The sequence below is a fragment of the Pseudophryne corroboree genome, chromosome 2 (assembly GCF_028390025.1).
Source record: "Pseudophryne corroboree isolate aPseCor3 chromosome 2, aPseCor3.hap2, whole genome shotgun sequence".
NCBI lineage: Eukaryota > Metazoa > Chordata > Amphibia > Anura > Myobatrachidae > Pseudophryne > Pseudophryne corroboree.
Window position 1 is genome coordinate 418,416,741 of NC_086445.1, and position 24,800 is coordinate 418,441,540.

The following is a 24,800-nucleotide window of genomic DNA, read 5'->3' on the forward strand; positions in this document are numbered from 1 at the left end:
TCAGTCTGGCTGCTGCATTCAGATGTAGATAATAGTGGTAAAATTCTGTTTTGGGAAAAACCAGTAAAAAAACTATTGCAATAACCAATGTAGGAGATAATAAGTGCATATCTTAATGTTTTTGCATTTTTTTAGAAACTGTATGTGTGTAATCCTTTAATTTTTTTTGATGTTTGTAACATGATTTGGATACAGATTGAATATGGGGAGCAAATGACAGTCTGATCTACAGTCAAGAACTCAGACAGGGAGATTGAAGGCCAGGGTTTATTGATGTGTTGTTCTTTATTTTTAGATTATCTTGAAAGTGATGTATATATTCCAATCATAGCTAGCTGATCTAAGGTTGTTTGTACTTTAACCTTATTTAAAGAACTTATGAAAACAATCTTCCTTTACATCTTTTCTGTCGGTCATTCTGGTCATACTTTCTTTTTGCTACTATTTGAGGATTGTAATCTTGATAACCTGATATAGCCTTGCAAGGACAAGCAGGTACATAGCATAAAACAAGAATCATACAATTGTGTTTTTATACTTTGTTTTATACTTTGAGTCTGTCTAACGTAGTTAGGTTCAGAATCATTATTCACAAGTACATAACAGACTTTTTTCACCTTCGTTCTGCTTCAAAAGATTAAAACAGTTTTTGAAATATAACAGGTTACTCATAGGGTACTGTTACATGACGCAGATATAAACTTTAATACTGTATAGCAGGATCTAGACAGTCTTGAGTTTGGCACACTAGCAGAAAACTATCATGATAATAGGCAAGGAGTGAGGCAGACATCTGGGTCAAGTTCATTCCAAAGGTCAAATAGGCAGTTCAAAAGGCAATTATATAAATCATTGACAAGAGCACAGCCATCATCAGAATACTGTTATCAGCAAGAGGAGTAGAGCAGTTGCGGCAGTCAAACACAAGTTGGGGTCACTAGAGTGTATCAAAAGAGGAGCAATCACGGACCCTATATATACTGTAACTCATTATTGCATAGGCAAATGCAGGGGGGTTCCCAGCTGGCAGCAGCCACTACCTGCAGTATAAAGGGCAAAATGTAACTGCTGCACAGTGTGTGTGTGTGTGTGTGTGTGTGTGTGTGTGTGTGTGTGTGTGTGTGTGTGTGTGTGTGTGTGTGTGTGTGTGTGTCTGTGGATCTGAGTGCTCAATCATCACACCAGAGAGAGAATCTGGTGAGTGGCATGCTGTGATCATTGGGCCTGTATATGTCTGAACTACTGTATTACATAAACTGCACTTTGTTTAGGTGAGGCTATAGACTTTAAAATGCTAATTGTGCATCCTTCATGGGTTGGCGATGATTGCTTTAAAATCAAAATTTTGGAAATCCCCTTCCAGAAATCTTGCATTTGCAGTATAATTATTATATATCATTAAATATGTGTGATATTCCCCAAAACAGACATTTTAATGGTTTTGAGTACCTACCTGGTAGAATCTATATACTAGCATTTGCATTACAGAAGAGGCTGGTTACCTCTTCGCCAGGTGGCTGCTGATCTACAAAGGCGTATCTGCACCCGCCTACACAGCGCCAACAAACCTTAATATTTTTTTTCCCTTTCTTGTGTATTTTAATGGGTTCTCATTAATATAAAGCATTCCCCAGATGTACTATGGAGGGGAGGCAGTCAATTTACCGGGTGTCGCAATCCCGGCTGTCAGGATACTGATGCCGGAATTCTGACACCCAGTGAAATATCGGCAATCCCCACTTGGGTGATGGTCCACGCCACCACCCGAGGGGGAATATAACCCTGGGGTGACCAAAGGTCACCACCATGCCCAAAGCATGGCGAGTGCAGTGAGCCCGCGAGGGGACATGCTGTGCATGCCGCCAATATCCCGCTGTTGGGATCCTGGCATTGGCCTCCTAACCGCCGGGATCCCAGCAGCAGGGATATTATACTGATCTCCTATGGAGGGATCCCCAGCCCCAGCTCATGATATAGAAGGGAAATTACTGCTTTTGCAATCATTTCACTTCTGTTCACATTGCAAGCACGGGCTCCTTTTGTAGCCTCTCTCCCTGCCTGTGATTGTTAGCACATTCCTGTGAATATTTCTTATTGCCGCAAATAATATCAATAGGAAATTCTAATTATCAGGTTTAAAACCTGATCATTAGTAAATATAGGATTTACCACTGAATGCTAGACCTGCTTCTACTTTATAGCATCAGAGAGTGGGCATCCAAGAGCATATGAAGTTTCCAACAAGTTGTGCATGTGCTGTTGCCAGAGAATCTTGCTCTTACTACTGTATATGAGTAAATTCTCAGAAAGTGAGTGACCCATGCATTCTTGCAAGCCTCTTATAGGGCTCATTTAGTATAGGAAAGGAACATAGGGGGCAATTCAGAGCTGATCTTAGATGTGCTAAATTTAGCACATCTACGATCAGTTTCTCTGACATGCGGGGGGACGCCCAGCATAGGGCTAGTCTGCGCTGCATGTCAGGCCCTACCCCCCCCCCCCACACCACAAGGGTGCAAAAGCATCGCACAGTGATGATGCTTTTGCACCAACTGAGTAGCTCCCTGCCAGCGCAGCTCCTGCTCGCTGGCAGGCCGCTATTTTCTGCGTCCTGGGTCTCAGCGGCTGCGTGTGACATCACACAGCCATCACGGCCTGACCCGCAATGGTCCAGACACACCTCTGATGTCCGAACCGTGCCCCGCCAATGGTGCCAGTTGGCACGCCCCCTCCCATCCCCACAACCATCTCTGTCTGTCAATCAAACAGAGGCGATCGCAGCCCAGAGATGCTGTTCGCATCTCACTGAGCTCCCAGGGTGCACACGCGCAGAGCACCCGCTGTGCGAGCGCACTCCACATGGGGATTCAGATTGCGATGGCTGCCACTGCAGCGATCCAGTATGAATTAGGCCCATCGTTTATACAAAAGATGGGCAACACATCTTCACAGGTACTAGCACATAGAGATGTTCAAATAATATTGCCAGTTCAAGGGCCTTAAACTTGTTTGCAGTACCATTGTTCAGCTGAATCTGCTCAGTGGCCACAGCACCCCTGACCATTTATGGCAAACCTCAAACTTGAGTTCACTGCTACAGTGTGCAGTTCTTATCATTCATACTGTTATAAAAAAAATATTTATAATTTAAACAGGGAGTTCAACAGCATACAATGTTAAGGTTAGAAGTTCAATGTTCACATGTAAAGACCATAAAAAGTAGCCATTAAGCTTAACCATGGTAGAACTGATCAAACCTATTCACCTTGTCAAACTTCATATATGTTTAAGCTGAATCTAAATGAAACAAATTGTGACCACATTTTCAAACAACTTAAAATCAATTTCAAGCATATCTACTAGTGCAGAAGTCTGTAAATCTCATAGTGTATCAACAAACCAAAAGAACAATCTCTGATTTCTGCCTAAGGTTCCTTATGCAGAATAAATAAACAAAAACAATTGAACAGCGAAATATATATATTAATTTACATGAATATAAACCAAATCAAATCAGACCAACAATAAAAAAACAAATGAGAATAATTAATAGTAATAATGTCTATGATCACCCAAACAATAATAAATATTCTCAATGTTAATTAGTCAGGATAATACCAAGGCAATATTAACAACTTGTGAAGAAGCTTGGAAGCCCATCGTTAAGGTATTAGCAAAGGAGTGTTTTAAGTAGATGAGTGGTGGTGGGGAACATTAGTGAAGCTGGATGAATCCAATGTGCAAGACCAGATGTATCAAATAAAAGGTCCAAAGTGTCCAGAGAGTCCAAATGGGGTAATAAGCTTAAGGCATTTCATCATAGAAGGTAACATTACTGGACCACTGCATTGGCCAAGGGGGTCATATCCAAAGATACTAAGCAATTCCTATTTACCCCCTTTCCCTCTATTCTGGTATACTATCATCTTACTAAGATTTCACAAATCCCTCACCTCACCACCTGGGATTCCTATCATTTTGGCCATTGACTCACTTTCAATCATTCCTACTACTGTTTCTGGATTTTTTTTTTCTACAGGCTTATGTGCCTGTGTTGAGGTCCTATCTTAGGGATAAAACTCATCTCCTATGGCTTCTACAGTCAATCGAATGGAAGGACTCATAAGCCTTCCTATCTTTGGATGTTAAATCATTGTACACCCATATCCTGCACAGGTTGGGTGTGGAACATATTTCTTCATGTTTACCCATGATGTGAACCTCACAAAGTCCTTTCTACTTGAAAGCATGTTCTTTAGACTTTCTCACGACAATTTTATTTTCTTGGGCTCTTATTATTTACAAGTCATGGGAATAGCCATGGGAACCAGGATCGTGCCCAGTTATGTGAACCTCTATTTGAGTGAGTTCAATAACCATGTTTGGAGAGGAGACTTTCATATGCATCAGGTTATCTATGGCCAATACACAGACAATCTATTTATTATTTGGGATGAGGATTTTTCTTCTGCATAACTTTGTTTCCACTTAATTTCAATACCTTCAATCTCTCTTTCACCTTCACATACAATTGAAATCACATAGATTTCCTGGATGTGACCCTGGAGGCTAATGGTTCTGTTATTAATACCTCCAATTACATTAAAACTGTTAGCACACAGTCATATTTACACTTTGATAGTGCACCCTATCAACACTGGAAGATCAACATCCCCAATGGCCAATTAAAGCGCTTACAGAGGAATTGCTCTTTTCTGGAGGTATTTTCAGAATAAGCAAATAGTATGATGATTCAAAATAAGAGGCTATATGAAACACATTTTGAAGAGGGCATTAGAAGAAGTTATCAATACAGACAGGTCCAGCTTATTAAAAACTAAGAGAGCTTAATATCAACCTTTTGGAGGATGATGTCACAAACAAAAGAGTATCCCTTGTGTACAAATACAACTCTTGCCACAGAAATATAAGAGATATAAACAAAAATTATCATATTTCTAAACAAGATAATATTGTAAGAGTCTGTCTTCCCCCCAAAAGCTTCTGTTTTTTAAAGAAAAACAGAAATCCCTGAAATCTTATTGGCACCAAGTCATTAGAAAAGATCTAAGAATACATTGACACATGCTACAGAAGAACAGTGGTTACGTGAAAATGGTGAATGAGACTGCGCTTTACCAAAGTGTTAAGAGTGGAATGGAAAAGAGAGAGGAAAAGAAAGAAATTGGCACTGCTGTATGCGGAGGTGTCCTTCCTCCAGTATATGTGAGTATGGTAGATATACAGCGCTGCTCAAGGGTAGTTCAGAAATAAAAGAGGGGGAAGAAGAAAGAAGAAGAAACAGAAAGAAAAGATTGAAGGGGGATAAGGGAAGGTGATTACAGTTGTGGTGAGTGCAATGTATGCTGATGACAATAATACAGTTAACACATGATATGTTATAACTGGCACAACAGCAGCCAACAATTTAATATATTTGGAGAAAAGACTGATTACAGAATATCCTCGAAATAAAACTTTAGAAATTTTGTGAACCCCCCCCAAAAAAAAAAAAATCATATGTAGCAAAAATAAGAATTTACTTACCGATAATTCTATTTCTCGGAGTCCGTAGTGGATGCTGGGGTTCCTGAAAGGACCATGGGGAATAGCGGCTCCGCAGGAGACAGGGCACAAAAAAGTAAAGCTTTTACCAGATCAGGTGGTGTGCACTGGCTCCTCCCCCTATGACCCTCCTCCAGACTCCAGTTAGGTACTGTGCCCGGACGAGCGTACACAATAAGGGAGGCAATTTGAATCCCGGGTAAGACTCATACCAGCCACACCAATCACACCGTACAACTTGTGATCTAAACCCAGTTAACAGTATGATAACAGAAAGAGCCTCTTAAAGATGGCTCCTTAACAATATAACCCGAATTTGTTAACAATAACTATGTACAGTATTGCAGATAATCCGCACTTGGGATGGGCGCCCAGCATCCACTACGGACTCCGAGAAATAGAATTATCGGTAAGTAAATTCTTATTTTCTCTATCGTCCTAAGTGGATGCTGGGGTTCCTGAAAGGACCATGGGGATTATACCAAAGCTCCCAAACGGGCGGGAGAGTGCGGATGACTCTGCAGCACCGAATGAGAGAATTCCAAGTCCTCTTTTGCCAGGGTATCAAATTTGTAGAATTTTACAAACGTGTTTTCCCCCGACCACGTAGCTGCTCGGCAGAATTGTAATGCCGAGACCCCTCGGGCAGCCGCCCAAGATGAGCCCACCTTCCTTGTGGAATGGGCCTTAACAGATTTAGGCTGTGGCAGGCCTGCCACAGAATGAGCAAGTTGAATTGTGTTACAAATCCAACGAGCAATCGTCTGCTTAGAAGCAGGGGCACCCAACTTGTTGGGTGCATATAGTATCAACAGCGAGTCAGATTTTCTGACTTCAGCCGTCCTTGAAATGTATATTTTTAAGGCTCTGACAACGTCCAACAACTTGGAGTCCTCCAAGTCGCCAGTGGCCGCAGGCACCACAATAGGTTGGTTCAGGTGAAACGCTGATACCACCTTAGGGAGAAAATGCGGACGAGTCCTCAGTTCTGCCCTATCCGAATGGAAGATTAGATAAGGGCTTTTATAAGATAAAGCCGCCAATTCAGATACTCTCCTGGCGGAAGCCAGGGCCAGTAACATAGTCACTTTCCATGTGAGATATTTAAAATCCACCTTTTTCAATGGTTCAAACCAATGGGATTTGAGGAAATCTAAAACTACATTTAGATCCCACGGTGCCACCGGAGGCAACACAGGAGGCTGTATATGCAGTACTCCTTTAACAAAAGTCTGTACCTCAGGAACTGAGGCCAATTCTTTTTGGAAGAATATTGACAGGGCCGAAATTTGAACCTTAATAGATCTCAATTTGAGACCCATAGACAATCCTGATTGTAGGAAATGTAGGAAACGACCCAGTTGAAATTCCTCCGTCGGAACACTCCGATCCTCGCACCACGCGACATATTTTCGCCAAATGCGGTGATAATGTTTCGCGGTGACTTCCTTCCTTGCCTTAATCAAGGTAGGAATGACTTCTTCTGGAATGCCTTTCCCTTTTAGGATCTGGCGTTCAACCGCCATGCCGTCAAACGCAGCCGCGGTAAGTCTTGAAAGAGACAGGGACCCTGTTGTAGCAGGTCCCTTCTCAGAAGTAGAGGGCACGGGTCGTCCGTGACCAACTCTTGAAGTTCCGGGTACCAAGTCCTTCTTGGCCAATCCGGAGCCACTAGTATTGTTCTTACTCCTCTTCACCGTATAATCTTCAATACCTTTGGTATGAGAGGCAGAGGAGGAAACACATATACTGATTTGTACACCCAAGGTGTTACCAGTGCGTCCACAGCTATTGCCTGTGGATCTCTTGACCTGGCGCAATACTTGTCCAGTTTCTTGTTGAGGCGAGACGCCATCATGTCTACCATTGGTCTTTCCCAACAGTTTATTAGCATGTGGAAGACTTCTGGATGAAGACCCCACTCTCCCGGGTGAATATCGTGTCTGCTGAGGAAGTCTGCTTCCCAGTTGTCCACGCCCGGGAAGAACACTGCTGACAGTGCTATTACGTGATTCTCCGCCCAGCGAAGAATCTTGGCAGCTTCTGCCATTGCACTCCTGCTTCTTGTGCCGCCCTGTCTGTTTACATGGGCGACCGCCGTGATGTTGTCCGACTGAATCAACACCGGTTTTCCTTGCAGGAGTGGTTCCGCCTGGCTTAGAGCATTTTAGATTGCTCTTAGTACCAGAATGTTTATGTGAAGAGACTTTTTCAGGTTCGTCCATACCCCCTGGAAGTTTCTTCCTTGTGTGACTGCTCCCCAGCCTCTCAGGCTGGCGTCCGTGGTCACCAGGATCAAATCCTGTATGCCGAATCTGCGGCCCTCCAATAGATGAGCCTTTTGCAACCACCACAGAAGATATACCCTTGTCCTTGGCGACAGGGTTATTCGCAGGTGCATCTGAGGATGCGACCCTGACCATTTGTCCAACAGATCCCTTTGGAAAATTCTTGCATGGAATCTGCCGAATGGAATTGCTTCGTAAAAAGCCACCATTTTTCCCAGGACTCTTGTGCATTGATGTACAGACACCTTTCCTGGTTTTAGGAGGTTCCTGACAGGTCGGATAACTCCTTGGCTTTTTCCTCGGGAAGAAAAACCTTTTTCTGAACCGTGTCCAGAATCATCCCTAGGAACAGCAGACGTATCGTCGGAAAACAGCTGCGATTCTTGGAATATTTAGAATCCAGTCGTGCCGTCGAAGAACTACTTTAGATAGTGCTCTTCCGACCTCCAACTGTTCTCTGGAACTTGCCCTTTTTAGGTCGTGCAAGTAAGGGATAATTTAGATGCCTTTTTTCTTTGAAGAAACATCTTTTCGGCCATTACCTTGGTAAAAAGGCCCGGGGTGCCGTGGATAATTCAAACGGCATCGTCTGAAACTGATATTGACAGTTCTGTACCACGAACCAGAGGTACCCTTGATGAGAAGGACAAAATTTGGACATGGAGGTAATCCTTGATGTCCAGGGACACCATATAGTCCCCTTTTTTCCGGTTCGCTATCACTGCTCTGAGTGACTTTATCTCGATTTGAACCTTTTATGTAAGTGTTCAAAACATTTTAGATTTAGACTATGTGTCACCAAGCCGTCTGGCTTCAGTACCACCATATAGTGTGGAAAAATAATACCCTTTTCCTTGTCGTAGGAGGGGTACTTTGATTATCACCTGCTGGATATACAGCTTGTGAATTGTTTCCAATGCTGCCTCCCTGTCGGAGGGAGCCGTTGGTAAAGCAGACTTCAGGAACCTGCGAGGAGAAGATGTCTCGACTCTCCAATCTTTACCCCTGGGATAATACTCGTACGATCTAGGGGTCAACTTGCGAGTGATCCCACTGCGCCCTGAGACTCTTGAGACTACCCCCCCACCTTGAGTCCGCTTGCACGGCCCCAGCGTCATGCTGAGGACTTGGCAGACGCGGTGGAGGGCTTCTTTTCCTGGGAAAGGGCTGCCTGCTGCAGTCTACTTCCCTTACCTCTATGTCTGGGCAGATATGACTGGCCTTTTGCCTGCATGCCCTCATGGGAAAGGAAAGATTGAGGCTGAAAAGACGGTGTCTTTTTTAGCTGAGATGTAACTTGGGGTAAAAAAGGTTGGATTTCCCAGCTGTTGCTGTGGTCCCCAGGTCCGATGGACCGACCCCCAAATACTCCTTCCCTTTATACAGCAATACTTCCATCTGCCGTATGGGATCTGTATCACCTGACCACTGTCGTGTCCCTGACATCTTCTGGGAGATATGGACAACGCACTTATCTTGATGCCAGAGAGCAAATATCCCTCTGTGCATCTCACATACATATATATAGAATGCATCCTATTAAATGCTCTACATGAATAAAATATTTTCAGTCAGGGAATCCGACCAAGCCAACCCAGCACTGCATCTCCAGGCTGATGGCGATCGCTGGTCGCAGTATAACCACCGTATGTGTGTATATACTTTTTAGGATATTTTTCCAGCTTCCTATCAGCTGGCTCCTTGAGGGCGGCCGTATCTGGAGACGGTAACGCCACTTGATAAGCGTGTGAGCGCCTTATCACCCTAAGGGGTGTTTCCCAACGTACCCTAATTTCTGGCGGGAAAGGGTATAACGCCAATATTTGCTATCGGGGTAACCCTACGCATCCTCACACACTTCATTTTATTTTATCTGATTCAGGAAAAACTACAGGTAGTTTTTTCACTCCCACATAATACCCTTTCTTGTGGTACTTGTAGTATCAGAAACACGTAACACCTCCTTCATTGCCCTTAACGTGTGGCCCTAATGAGAAATACGTTTGTTTATTCACCGTCGACACTGTATTCAGTGTCCGTGTCTGTGTCTGTGTCGACCGACTGAGGTAAATGGGCGTTTTTAAAACCCCTGACGGTGTTTCTGAGACGCCTGGACCGGTCCTAATAGATTGTCGGCCGTCTCATGTCGTCAACCGACCTTGCAGCGTGTTGACGTTCTCACGTAATTCTCTAAATAAGCCATCCATTCCGGTGTCGACTCCCTAGAGAGTGACATCACCATTACAGGCAATTTCTCCGCCTCCTCACCAACATCGTCCTCATACATGTCGACACACACGTACCGACACACAGCACACACACCGGGAATGCTCTGACAGAGGACAGGACCCACTAGCCCTTTGGGGAGACAGAGGGAGAGTCTGCCAGCACACACCAAAAACGCTATAATTATATAGGGACAACCTTATATAAGTGTTTCTCCCTTATAGCATCTTTTATATATATACAATATCGCCAAAATCAGTGCCCCCCCTCTCTGTTTTAACCCTGTTTCTGTAGTGCAGTGCAGGGGAGAGCCTGGGAGCCTTCTCTCCAGCTTTTCTGTGAGAGAAAATGGCGCTGTGTGCTGAGGAGATAGGCCCCGCCCCTTTTTCGGCGGGCTCGTCTCCCGCTATTTTTGAAGTTAGGCAGGGGTTAAATATCTCCATATAGCCTCTGTGGGCTATATGTGAGGTATTTTTTGCCTCTAATAAGGTTTTTATTTGCCTCTCAGAGCGCCCCCCCCAGCGCTCTGCACCCTCAGTGACTGTTGTGTGAAGTGTGCTGAGAGGAAAATGGCGCACAGCTGCAGTGCTGTGCGCTACCTTTATGAAGACTCAGGAGTCTTCAGCCGCCGATTTTGGACCTCTTCTCTCTTCAGCGTCTGCAAGGGGGCCGGCGGCGCGGCTCCGGTGACCATCCAGGCTGTACCTGTGATCGTCCCTCTGGAGCTAGTGTCCAGTAGCCAAGCAGCAAATCCACTCTGCACGCAGGTGAGTTCACTACTTCTCCCCTAAGTCCCTCGTTGCAGTGATCCTGTTGCCAGCAGGACTCACTGTAAAGTAAAAAACCTAAGCTAAACTTTCTCTAAGCAGCTCTTTAGGAGAGCCACCTAGATTGCACCCTTCTCGTTCGGGCACAAAATCTAACTGGAGTCTGGAGGAGGGTCATAGGGGGAGGAGCCAGTGCACACCACCTGATCTGGTAAAAGCTTTACTTTTTTGTGCCCTGTCTCCTGCGGAGCCGCTATTCCCCATGGTCCTTTCAGGAACCCCAGCATCCACTTAGGACGATAGAGAAATTTAGTTATTTGCAGTCTTAGTTCATTAGTGCAGTGTAGTATCACCCGAGGGGGATTCTCACTTGTAGTGAGGATGGAGTTAATCTTTAGGAGCACCCTAGTACAATAAACTCCTAATCCCAGGGTTTATGATTCCTCCCAGTGATAGCACTGAGTTAGATGTATTGGATGTATACGTACACTCACAAGTCACTGGCGGCGTCCTGCACACTATGTATGCTTGCCAGTTGCAGATGGTTTAACATGATTGTCTGTTTTGGGGTAGGATTAGTTCCACACCTCATATGTGGATTTTTTGGTCTTTTAGCCAGGCATAACAACAACGGGCTTATCATGGGCATGAGGTGGGACCACTGGTGGCTGCCTTACTTGGGAGATCTTCATCCCCATTGTGTAGACCTGGAGTTTTAGAGCATAAACTCAGAGTGTACTCCGGGACTTCTGGGTCAGGTCACGCAGACAGAAGACAGATAAAGATAAAACAATATATTTATTAGAGATTTACTTAGTACAAGTTCTCTAAATCAGCTATAAGATAAACACATTTGAAATTAACCCCAGAACAACAGGTCCCAATAAACACCAGTTTACAGTCAGACTTCCCAGCACTTTCCCACATGCTCTTGTCCGGATGCAGTATAATTGTGCAGGATCACAGGAGTTTGAAGGAGTGTTCGTACAGCAGAGCCAACAAGTCTGCAAATCCAGAGAAAAGTTTGTAATCCAGTAGCCACAATGCTCCCAGGCAAAATCCTCAGCACACTAGCAGGAGCTGAGACTCCAAGACTAGTAGCTTTTAAAAGCCAAAATCACACACACCCTGGATCTCTTGCATTCCCTTTTTAATAAAGGTTCCAATTTCCACTACCAAAGTCCCTCCTGTAAAGGGTGGTTTTAGGGAAAGGTCGTCCCTGATTGGTAGAGCTCAATGAAGGTCTGTAAAAGAGATGAGTCATGCAGAGATCCCCGCTGCTGTTCTCATGCCCCAGTGTCTGGCTCAGTGCTAGGGGAGAACAATGGGATCTTGATGCAATTAATCCCATGGTAATGGGGGAATATAGCCAGTCACTCCCTGTTTTAACCCCTTATAGTCATCTGTGACCTCAGAGGGACTCCTGCTGCTCCCAGCTTCCTGTTATTAGTGTCTAGTGACTGGTCCAGAATAAAACATCACACCTGGCCCTGTTTAAGAACAATAGCTGATGGTTCAATTCTGTACTACAACATTGTCAGAACAGACCTTGGACAGTCCATTCTGTCACACCATCATCATCTTTTTTTACATACAACAGTCATCATCATCTGTCTCACTGTCAGACAATTATCACCATCATCTTGTTGCAGATTAACATTTAAATGTCCATCCTCTATTTCAAATCCTCCTTAATGTAACTCATCGTCATATTTTCAGATGATTTAGAAATTGTGGGAGGATGCAGCTCAGAATTTATCACAGTTTCAAAATGTGACCTGGCACACATATGCCGCTCATGGACAGCTTTGGACTCTGAATTCTTCTGTGAACACTCATTTTGCTCATCGGCCTCAATGCTCTTATTTTAAGTTCAGGATATGTCATTTTTTTGATGACACCAGCCACACTACTAGTACTATTTGTTATTTTCCTTCTTTTAGCTGAATGATTGCATTTATCATCAATGACATTACAGCACCCAGTCACATATCCACAAGCTGATGTTTTATTTGACATTGAACAAGATTTATGTGATTTGGAACAACCTTGCTTAAACTTTCTTCTTCCCACATGAGCTTTGTTTCCACTAACAGAACATGTACAATTACTGGTAGTACTACTGCCAGTGTTGCTAGTCCTAGGGTGATCATCCTGAACCATAGACTGATGCATCACTGAATATACTGCAGTCTGATTATACAATTCAATTACAACAGGTAACAGCATGTTATTATTACTGATACCTTGCAATTCACAAAAATAAAATATCAAGATAGTAACCCAAATTTTGCAGTTGCCTACGTAACCTGTAATATAACGAGGCACACAATAATAGTACAAAATACAGTTTTGGTTGTTTTTTTTAAGTGTTGGAAATCTTTTTTTTTTTTTTCTTCTTTTTTTTGGGGGCCCAACTTATGCAGCTTCCAATGTAAACTGTGATATACAGTAACTCAGCATACAATATACAGTATTATAACATATATTTTTTTATTACTGTTGAAAACATACATTTGTTGGGGGGGTTAAGTTCACTGGCAAAGAAAAATAAGAAGCTACATAACAACCTTTTTTCTTTAATACAATGGTTTGCACTGTAAACAATAAAGTGTACTGTATAGTGCAAATAGTATATAAGAAAGATTATTTTTCAGCAGGATAGAAAATATTACAATCTAGCAAACTATCTCTCGCTCCAGTGGCACATGTGGGGGGGTGGGGGGGTATGGGGTTATGAGTACCCAGAAACCCCACCTGACAAGTTTTTGCGGGGGTTTTGAGATGGATACGGCTCTATATATATCTATAATATATAAATATGTGGCACTCTTTTCTCCTTATGTGCAATTTAGCCATATCCCTCCTTAAAGGAAAATGTAATACAAGCAGAATAGGTGGCACTCACAGTTTATTTATGGACAAAATTCAGAAGGCTTCCTCGTTTCACCATTTCAGTTTTCAATGGAACATTTTCCTTTGAAAATGTAAACATTGAAACGAGGAAACCTCCTGTATTTTGTTCATAAATAAACTGTGAGTGCCACCTATCCTGCTTGTATTATAAATATATATATATATATATATATATATATATATTTATTTACAGTATCTATCTTAGCTTACACTTGCCCCGGATAATATGTGTGTATATATATATATATATATATATATATATATATAATCAAGCTGGGTCTGGCACTCAATAAACGGTCCAATTACCCCGGTGTCCTGATCCAAAGACGGTATTCACCGCTGGTATAGACTTCTGGATGGAACGGCACTCAGAGGCTTTTTTTATGCAGCAAGCGTGTATTAAAAATTCAATAATACATCAATTCAATACACTGAATTGATGTATTATTGAATTTTAATACACGCTTGCTGCATAAAAAAAGCCTCTGAGTGCCGTTCCATCCAGAAGTCTATATATATATATATATATATTTCGATGTGCCCGGCTCTCCCAATACAGGACTTCATGCACCGGGTGCCCCCACAGTTATTTGAATGCAAAGTTCGGAGGTGCGGCACTCCTGGCGGCTTGGCGAAAGAGTCACTAGTTGCAGCATAAGTAGACAACGTTTCAATGATTTTAATCTGTAATTTTCATCAGGTATATATATAGATATTTATAGAAAGTGAAGAAAAGGGCGCCTACTAGTGTCTAATAAAATTATAGAACTGATGTGATTGAGAACAGGAGACTACTTATCTGTCATAAATAGACTTTTGCTTCAGTCATAGGACCAGTACAGGTACATGAAAAAAGAAGAACAAAATAACATAGCGCGTACTGTTTTCACGCAATCACAATCTACAGATCATATAAACAAATTGTGTGTTAAAAAACTTTCTGGGTAAAGGTAAATCCCATAAATTTAAAATCCACAGCCAGGGACTTTGTATCGAAAGTTTTTCACCATAAAACACACATAAAACAAAGGTAGAAGTACAAAATATATAGTTTTCAATCTATAGATAAAATGGACCAATTATGTGTTTAAAAACTTTCTGGGTATATGCAAGTCCCAAAAATTTAAAATCCACAGCCAGGGATTTTTTTTAAAGTTTTTTCACAAAATTTAATAAAACACATAAAACATGAAAGGTAGAAGTAATGCGAGCGTACAAGATAAAATTGAATAACAAGCTTATCTGTCCATATTAGGACTGGGATACATCAGATCTTTCGTAAGCATCCAAGATAAATAGTAAAATTTCAAACGTACAAAAGTTAAATATTAAAACAGCTTATCTGCCCATAAGGGAAGTTCAGGTGCATTCAGGTGTTTATATGATCTGTAGATTGTGATTGCGTGAAAACAGTACGCGCTATGTTATTTTGTTCTTCTTTTTTCATGTACCTGTACTGGTCCTATGACTGAAGCAAAAGTCTATTTATGACAGATAAGTAGTCTCCTGTTCTCAATCACATCAGTTCTATAATTTTATTAGACACTAGTAGGCGCCCTTTTCTTCACTTTCTAAAAATTTTATTTATGTGTTTTCCAAGCACATATTTATTGCTTAAGGTTGCAGCCACTCTTATATTAGAGGAAGTGTCACTTATTTTATACACTTGATTTCATATCTTCACTATTTATTAGTGGTAGTGCACCGTGATATCTGAGCGCCCCCGTTTCTCTTTTCGACCATATATATAGATATACCTGATGAAAATGACAGACTAAAGTCATGGAAACGTTGTCTACTTATGCTGCAACTAGTGACTCTGTCTCCAAGCCGCCAGGAGTGACACACCTCCGGACTTTGTGTGTGTGTGTGTGTGTGTGTGTGTGTGTGTGTATATATATATATATATATATACATACATACATACACTTGCAAAGAATTCCCCCCCCCCCTGCAAATCCTGTGTTTGCCCCTGCACTGACAGTCTCTAGTTTCAACTTAAAGTTAATTATAGTAATTATCATTTATAGTTAAGACAGGTCTGGTTAACAAGCTAACCAGTTATTCTTGACTGTGGCTGCATGCAATGCAACAGGGAATGCTGGTGCAAACCACACCACAGATCAGGGTATAGGATGCAATTGCTGTTAGTTATGGATCCCAATTCTCACTCTAAAGAGAAACAAAGATCACTACAGACTGTGGTGTTTAAAATAATGTAATTTACAACATAAGCGTCAGAGATGTAAAGCAGCCAGCCCATGTATGTTTGTGCCTACAGACACCAGTGTCAAAATGGCAAATGAACATCCTCACAGTGCCCTTATATGTGATTAAGAAATGCAAGTACAGAGAATATTGGAAAAAATGACATATAACCTGCTTTGATTATGTGACCCAAAACAAGCGAAATTCAAGATTTCTGGGAAAACAGACTTTTGCCTTGTGACAAGGTCCATATTGGTGTGCAGATTTAAGTGATGACTCAGTACTACTCCATACCCCTAAATTCAGTTCTGTCATAGTCCAAACTGCTTATCTCTATTTACTATATACTATACATAACCTAGTTTTGACTTACAATAAAACACTGCCACTTTAAATCTAGCGGCTATATCTCTAAAATCTAGTTGCAGCTTGCATCTTGCAGATTACTTCATTGTATCAGTGTATCTCAATTACCTTGTTCTGGACTCAGCTGACCTCCTTCCATTATAATCCTTTTTGTGGGGAATCGACTCTTTGCAGATACTGGAATGCAAACTTTCCTTGGAATCTCAAAATGCTCGGGCATGCTAATTTCCACATCATACTCTATTGAATGGAACTTTTTGGACAACGAGGAGAAAGAGCTGAATGATGTTTTAACCTGTACAGAAAAAAAGCAACATTGATGAACATATAATATTCACAAAATAAATATCAAATCCCTCTATTGTTATCATGAGCAACATGTAAGTGGTACAATATGTTTTAAAATATGGTGAAATATTTTAAAACAATGTAGTATGTTATCTAGCATGACTATTATAGCTATTAAAATAGTAAATATGTGAAAATGCTGGCATGTTTATAGGGGGTTATTCCGAGTTGATCGTAGCTGTGATAACTTTAGCACTGCTACGATCATCTACCCAAACATGCGGGGGGACGCCCAGAATGGGGCTAGTCCGCCCCGCATGTCAGTCCGGTCCCACCCGCACAAGTACAAAAGCATCGCACAGCGGCGATGCTTTTGTACTTGAAGAATAACTCCCCGCCAGCGCAGCTCTTGTGGCTGGCCAGGAGTTACTCGTCGCTGCCCCGGGTCGCAGCGGCTGTGTGTGACGTCACGCAGCCGCTGTGGTCCGCCCCCCACACAGCCCGGCCATGCCTGCATTGGCCGGACGGCGCCCCAAAAACAGCGGCTAAACGCTGCCGCGCCGGCCCCCTCCTGCCCAGCAAACGCCTCTGCCTGTCAATCAGGCAGAGGCGATCGCTAGGTAATGACAGCCTTTGGCCGTCTGGCATGCGCCGGTCCACTTCGGTGCCGGCGCATGCGCAGTTCCAACCCGATCGCTGCGCTTCAAACAACTGCAGCGTGAAATCAGGTCAGAAGGACCCTCTTAATGATTACATGAGAGTTAAGCAATGGCTTAAAAGACCATCATCTTAAGATCTAGAACGTGCACACGTTTAGTAACCCACATTTACGCTAAGGAAATGGTATTCACACTAAATCAGTGAGGATTATTTGCTGTAGAAAGAGAAGTTGCAGTAATAAGTGCTTTAAAGAAAAGGATTCTGAAGTATAACAAAACTTTCACTTTAGAAAATGGTCTAAATCCAAACAAATTGGTCAGTGCTGGAGGCAATTCAAATATAGTAAAAAGCTAAAGCAAAGGTCAGGGCAGACAGAAATCCAGGGATTGGTTACTTACCAGGTCAGAACTAAAATCAGAACTAAGACCAGAACAGGCTGCTAACAGAACCACTAAGGGGCAGTACGGATGGTGTAATGGTTAGCATTACTGCCTCACAGCACTGAGGTCATGAGTTCGATTCCCACCATGGCCCTAACTGTGGGGAGTTTGTATATTCTCCCCGTACTTGCGTGGGTTTCCTCTGGGTACTCCGGTTTCCTCCCACAATCCAAAAATATACTGGTAGGTTAATTGGCTCCTAACAAAATTAACCCTAGCATGAATGTGTGTGCGTGTACATGTGGTAGGGAATATAGATTGTAAGCTCCACTGGGGCAGGGACTGATGTGAATGACCAAATATTCTCTGTAAAGCGCTGCGGAACTTGTGTGCGCTATATAAATAACTGGTAATAAATAAATAATAATAATAATAATAAAAAGATAACAGATTCAGACTGAGGGGGATATTCAATTATCCGCAAATTCGCGGCAATTTTTCGCCCGAAAATTTTTCGCGGCAATCGGCCAAAAATTGCCGCGAAAACGCTCCGTTTTTCAATTTTTCGCAAATTCGCGCCAATTTTTCGCCCGAAATTTTTTCGCGGCAATCGGCCGAAAATTGCAGCGAAAACGCTCCATTTTTCGACCTATTCAATTCCGACCGGGTTTCACGTGTAAATTCTTGCAGTGAAAAGTGCAGGTGAAAATGGGGAAATCAGCCTGTACCCCAAAAAATGCTAAACTAACATAGGAAAACAGAAGAGAAGTGTGTTAGAGATCACATTAGAGAGTTTTTGGGGACTTAAATTGTGTGAAATGGCGGTTATATGCATTTTTTTTAAATGCAAAAAAATGATAGAAAGCAAGTTTTTTTGAGCAAAATAAATGCTCTCATTAAATTTAGGGTACATGAAAATGGGTATAAGTATATATTTGGGTCATTTTAGGGTACTTTAAAAAAAAGTGGAAACAGACCGATTACTCCCATCTGCAAGCCTAAAAAACACCTGTCCCACTCATAAAGTACCCCAATATACCTGTCCCATACCTTGAACCCCAATTTCCATCACTTTTTACTTTTTCACCCCAAAAATGACATGTCATTATTGGCCAATTAAAAATAATTAAAAACTTCAACGTGCCTAATTAGTCATTAAGGGGGGTGTCCCAGGAGTTCTGTACCATATCCAAACATTTTTACCTTAAAATAGTGACTTTTCCCAACTTTTCACCTGCTTCAGAGAAGGTGAAGTGAAATTAGTGAAAACATGATCACCGATAAATTTTCCAGGATAATTGAATAGGCTGTAATTGCATTTCACGTGAAAAGTCCGGTTTTTCACCCGAAAACCGGACTTTTCACGTGAAAAGTCAGTTATCACTGCTAATTGAATATGGCCCTTAGTTGCAAACAGATATACTGTACAAGTGTTGAATATGAAATGAATCAGTGCAGTCTCCTGGTGCATCCTAGTCACATCGCAATGAGACCAGGACACATTTTGAGGTGAAGAAGACACCAAAAAAATTCTGGGTGCTAGTAGAGTCAGTTGCGACCTGGTATGCCAAGAGGTGCTGTTTGGCTTGACTGCAGCAATACTGTATTAGGACACATCTGTAGGTCCCATGAATCAATAAATTCAGGTTATGCTTACCTCCTCTCTTTGCACTCTTGATGATGCGAATGCCGCTTGGAGACTGCTGTTATCCAGTGTTCCTGTGACTTTTCTACGTTCATACTCTACAAATGGCATCTGCATCTGGGCTGCAATTGCCAGCGCTTTTTCTCGTGCTTCATTAGCCAATGGGATTTTTAGATTTTCAGCTAGAACACGGTTTTCTTTGCATTTAAAATAACATGTTTTCTCTGTTTCTGTGTTGCCTATAAAAAAGGGAAAAAACTATTTACAAAATGTACCAAAATAGAGAATGTGTAAGTGCGCAACCAACAGCAGCTGGTATGAGGAAGGTCAAATCCTCAAATAAATACTGTGTAATAGAAAAAGAATGTATACCAGCGCTGGCTAACAGATTAGTACAAAGATGGCTTGCTTCATGTATAAAATTATAAACAATTTATTAACATATCATATATAAAACAATTTTAAAAAAAAGGAATCGATTCCATTTTTTAAAATTGTTTTATATATGATATGTTAATAAATTGTTTATAATTTTATACATGAAGCAAGCCATCTTTGTACTAATCTGTTAGCCAGCGCTGGTATACATTCTATTTCTATTTACAAAATGTGATACACTGGATTGAGAAGTCAATGCTAAATATATTTTAGCACTATGAATTGGTTACACCCTAATGGCCATTTTGTGTAAAACACGTAAAGGATCTTACTTAATGGTGTTCACCTTGATTGATTGATTGATTGATTGATTGATTGATTGATTGATTGATTGACTTGTTCATTGATATTTCTATTTAATAAAATTATGTGTACCATTTGTGTGCATTATATCCACTCTCTATGCCAATGTATTTAAATGCTATATACTGCTTGAATGTTTATTGTGACTACCAGGGGAGTTGTGGTAAATTCTGAATATAATGAAAATACAATACCAGTGTGTCACTACTCCAACACTATTATGAATTAGTCCTACTGTAAAGCAAATAATTATCTCATATCTCTCTGATTTCTTGATGGCTTATCCAATTCCCAGATTCTCAATTGACAAAATCCAACATTCTAGAAATCCCATGCTCTCTGATTACAATCATTTTTGGGTTGGAATCGATGTATCGATGATTTCCAACATTTTGGATTTTACCAATCGTTGGACAGAATCATAGGCAAACACTGGATTTTTCTGATAGATTGATGATGTATGGAACACTTCATACTTTCTACTATTATTTTGTGAAATTATTCTTTGGTTGCCATAAAACATGTGTTATTTACAGTGCATCTGGAAAGTATTCTCAGCGCTTCACTTTTTCTACATTTTGTTATGTTTTGCCCATTCCTCTTTGCAGTATTCCTTAAGTACATGTGACTTCTTAGTTTATTTTTAATAAATTTGCAAAAATCTCAAAAAAAAACTTTTTTCACGGTATCATTATGGGGTATTGTGTGTAGAATTTGAAGGGAAAAAATGAATTAATTCCATTTTGAAATAAGGCTGTAACATACCAAAATGTGGAAAAAGTGAAGCGATGTGAAAACTTCCCAGATGCACTGTACAAAATCCTCTTTAGGATACAGGAGCATACAGAAAAATCTCTCAGCAGTCAGCCATATAATACCAATAAATAAAAACAGACTACACCTACACCTCATATAATATATAATAAGATAAATACAAACTTAAATCAATGTTAGCTAATTTGAAATCCTGTCCTATATTCAAGCCAGACTGGGTTTATTTGAGAAAAATAACTGCATACAGATTTGTCCTCATACATCTAGCAGATGGCAGTATTTTCACTATTGTGTGTCTATTCACAGTAATGTACATCTACTGCTTTCCAGACTTCAATTGGGTTAAAATTGTAACCAGTTTACTGTCTATGTACCTGGTACACTAACTATACACTAAATGCCTGTGCACGCACACTGTCATCCCTGTTACTTTCTCAAATTTCCATTAGCCTCTCCCACTACTGTACTTGTAAAAAAACATTTTTATTGCCATTAAGACCCCAAAAATCCCCCCAAATAGCCTTGAATTTTCAAGTGTACAAGATCAACTTCACTGTGGGAGGTGGTAATGGGTGAGGATGGTGTCAAAGTCAGAAAAATGTCTCAATGCACGTTGCCATATTTGCACCGCACACTGGTCCGCGCTGCGCGTGCGTACGCTCTCCCGTGGAAGCGCATACCCGCAATAGCGTGCACTCGCCGGCGCGGTATGCGTATTTACGGTAGAGTTTATGTGGTCGTAGCGTGCGACTCATTCGTTACATATTTTCACAATTAATGTAGTTTATAGATCATGGTCCCTTTGATAGATTCTGAAAGTTTGGTTAAAATACAATGTCCCAGAGCTGAGGAATCCCTCTTTATATCGTACGAAGGGTCTAACAGGAATCATACAGCAGTGTTTGGTACCCATCGGAAGAGTATTTAATTAGCAATATTCCGGTGTTGGTTTGGAGCGTATTAATCGCTCGCGCGAATAGTTATGGACATAAGAAGTTTATGTCCATTTCTATTATTTACACATACTCAGGTATGCGGCGGGAAACCCAGTTTCCCACCCACCTGAGCTGTTGGAAATCGTCACAGCCCACCTGTATGAATCACCCTATGACCTTTTGTTATGATGCAGGGCCGAATTCCTTCGGCCAATGGACAATGGGATTGTAGGACCAGGAGATTGCATTGTGTGTGGGGCATAAATAGGCAGGCCGACCACATCCAGCTCTCACTCTCTCATCAACGGTTATCTGCTGATAGCCGGGAGCTGGATATCGAGGCGCAGGCGATCATACCCTTTGTGCGTAAGTTTCTCTCCGTAATCATTGTCTTTCTGTGAGCCAATTTCTCTCTCTCTCTCTCTGTTCTGTTCTGTTCTCTCATATCTCCCCTAGACTAGGCTAGTATTGTATTGTATTAGATAGTATTGTATTGTATTGCATTTAGGTCAGTGTAGTATCGTCTTTTTGTATTTATTGTTTAGATCTGTGGTTAGGAAGTCTCTGTTATATTGTAGTGTATCATTTGTACTGTTATCCCCTTTTACAAGTATATTAGATATAATACAGTTAATAGGCCTTGGAACCTAAACCAGTATCTGTGCATTTTCTATAGTGTTAAGTGTTCACTTGAGCGTCGGTGACGCTCAAGCAGCTTTGTAGTTAGTCAGGTTACACAAGGTTGCACTTACACCCTGTACTCACATTAAGGTATTCAGTGTATTTCATTGGTATAAGGTTTTAACATAAAGGTATAGTGTTGTGAGCGTCTGCATCGCTGGTGACCTCCTCGTGGTCTCGAGCGTATGCTACGCCATAGCGAATCATTCCCCTAGACATAGCCAATAACGTGTCCTGTGATCACTGGGCCGTGAGCGAACGTGACGCTTGAGCGTCTCGCCTACGGCTGAGCGATCGCTACGCCAATAGCGTACCATTACGGTACTTCTTAAGTAAACAGCGTACAGTGTTCTTAGCTTCATAAAGGGTTGTTTATACGACAAGGAATTTAGCATTGTCAATTGGGGACTCGTCCTATACTTCTCACATCTGCACTAGGTAGATCAGCAGACATTATCCCCCAGCAAAGGGTGGGAGATTGTCTCATAGTGCTGGCGGGATAAGCGTCTGCTTCGCTTAGATAAAGAGTGCTGAAGGAATCCGGGAACCGGAAGTAAGAACAAAACGCTTGTGTCTTTTAAAACTGTTTTATTTCTCTTCTGTCTTGCGTATACACGCACGCATACATATATCTGCATTTTCTGTTTCATTTTCGTATATCACTATTCCTGTTTGCCAAATTTTATAGTTGATAGAAAGTGCTAAAAAGAGATTTGCTGTTATTTCATAGTAAAGGTAATAGTTAAAGTATAGAACAACACACGATTTGTCTAGGAGATAAGGCAGTCAGTGTGGATTGCGGTAGATGATCAGGGATCATTTACATTGATAAAAGTATATATATTGTGTTACGGTGGATCTTTGCATTGCGTACACGTGTCGCTAACAAAGACTAGCGTACGCAATCCAAAAGGCAGACGCACGCAGCGTTCATTACGCAACGTAGCGTCCGGTTACGCCCACGTAGCTCAAGCTGTGATAAAGTGAAGTAACGCAAAGGCGATAATTAACGCACAGCGGTAGATAACGCGACGCGGTAAATAACGCAAATCTATTTTTGGAAAAATCTGAAATTTAGTTTAACAGATCCTGCTCCTAATTGGTAACACTTTTGGCCTAAAGACAATTTCTGCGCAGAAATAGATATAGAAACAAAAGTGTACATGTGTTGAGTGAGTGTGTTTTGTATACAAAAGTTTATACAACTTTAAGGTGGAACCAAAAGGAAAGCCGGGTACTCGTCAAGGGACATACGTGTAAGTGACATATACGGTGGCTAGGGAGGCATCCCTGGTTAAATAATATTTGAGCATTAGAGTATAGCGGACCATAAGGTAACAAGACCAGGAGGTCATAAGGTAACAAGACCAGGAGGTCATAAGGTAACAAGACCAGGAGGTCATAAGGAACAAGACCAGGAGGTCGTAAGGTAAAAGGTCCGCTATAAAAGTCCAGTGGCACAACGCCTGGGGTGTTGGTGCAGAACCCATATAGGCCATAAGCTCTTGCTGAAGGAATCGCGGCCGGAAACATCGATTCCATTGGTCTTTCAGTACATGACAAGTAGTGCTCGTGTACTGAACGATTGGACCGCACGTAATTGTGTGCAGTAGTTAGTAATCTGACCTAATACCATTAGAGTAAAGTGGTCACAAACGCTATTTGCACATTCTGACGTGATTTGTGTAATTTTTTATTTTTGGAAGGGAAGTTCGCTGGTCACTCAGGAACTATCCAACAACCGATACTTGCTGGGGAACGCGCCCCAGTAAATAAAGGTTCACAGGGGCCCTGGGTTGGGTACAGCAGCTCTGGTTACAGTGATTGCAGTACTGGCCAACGTGGGCGAGAAGTAAGTGGGGTACTTGATAAACCACCACCGCCGGCCTGCCCAAGGACATCTTGGTTTGTTTGTAAGGGTTCGCTGAAAACCTTGAGATAAAGATCCAAGGAGGAATAAGCAACGCCTGCAGATTATGGGGGCCATTTGTTCCGGTAGGGGGCGATCAACCTCGGTTCGGGTTGATTCAGAGAACCGACCAGTTGGGTCGGCACGATATGTAATGTGTGAAAAATACGGTAGTCACACAGAGGTTTTATGTGATGAATGGGAGAGAATGACTGTACAAGACAGGGACAAATTCCCAAGAATAGGTAGCTTCAGTCCAGAAGTGTTACAAAATTTAAGGAGGAGGATATGTCTCGTAAAATCAACAAAGAGACGAATTCAGCATCATGATTGTTTACAGTTATGGCACCAGGAAGGTGAGATACAGAGAGGTTTGGCTCTGGCGGCAGGATCTGGGGCAGTCAGGAAGTTGATTGCCACAGCTCCTCCTCCACCATACATTGCAGGAGAG

At 41.7% G+C, this 24,800-nt stretch overlaps 1 protein-coding gene across 6 annotated transcripts in view; it reads right to left on the bottom strand.

The window, feature by feature from the left end:
* CFAP47 (cilia and flagella associated protein 47) overlaps positions 1 to 24,800 on the bottom strand; it is a 1,065,013-nt gene that overhangs the window by 508,153 nt on the left and 532,060 nt on the right. For all 6 annotated transcript variants that reach the window (XM_063953487.1, XM_063953488.1, XM_063953489.1 and 3 more), the window contains 2 exons: positions 19,322 to 19,548; positions 16,445 to 16,631 (listed from right to left, as the gene is read on the bottom strand). In XM_063953487.1, the coding sequence (XP_063809557.1) occupies positions 16,445 to 16,631; positions 19,322 to 19,548 (414 nt within the window). The remainder of the gene's footprint in view (positions 1 to 16,444; positions 16,632 to 19,321; positions 19,549 to 24,800) is intronic.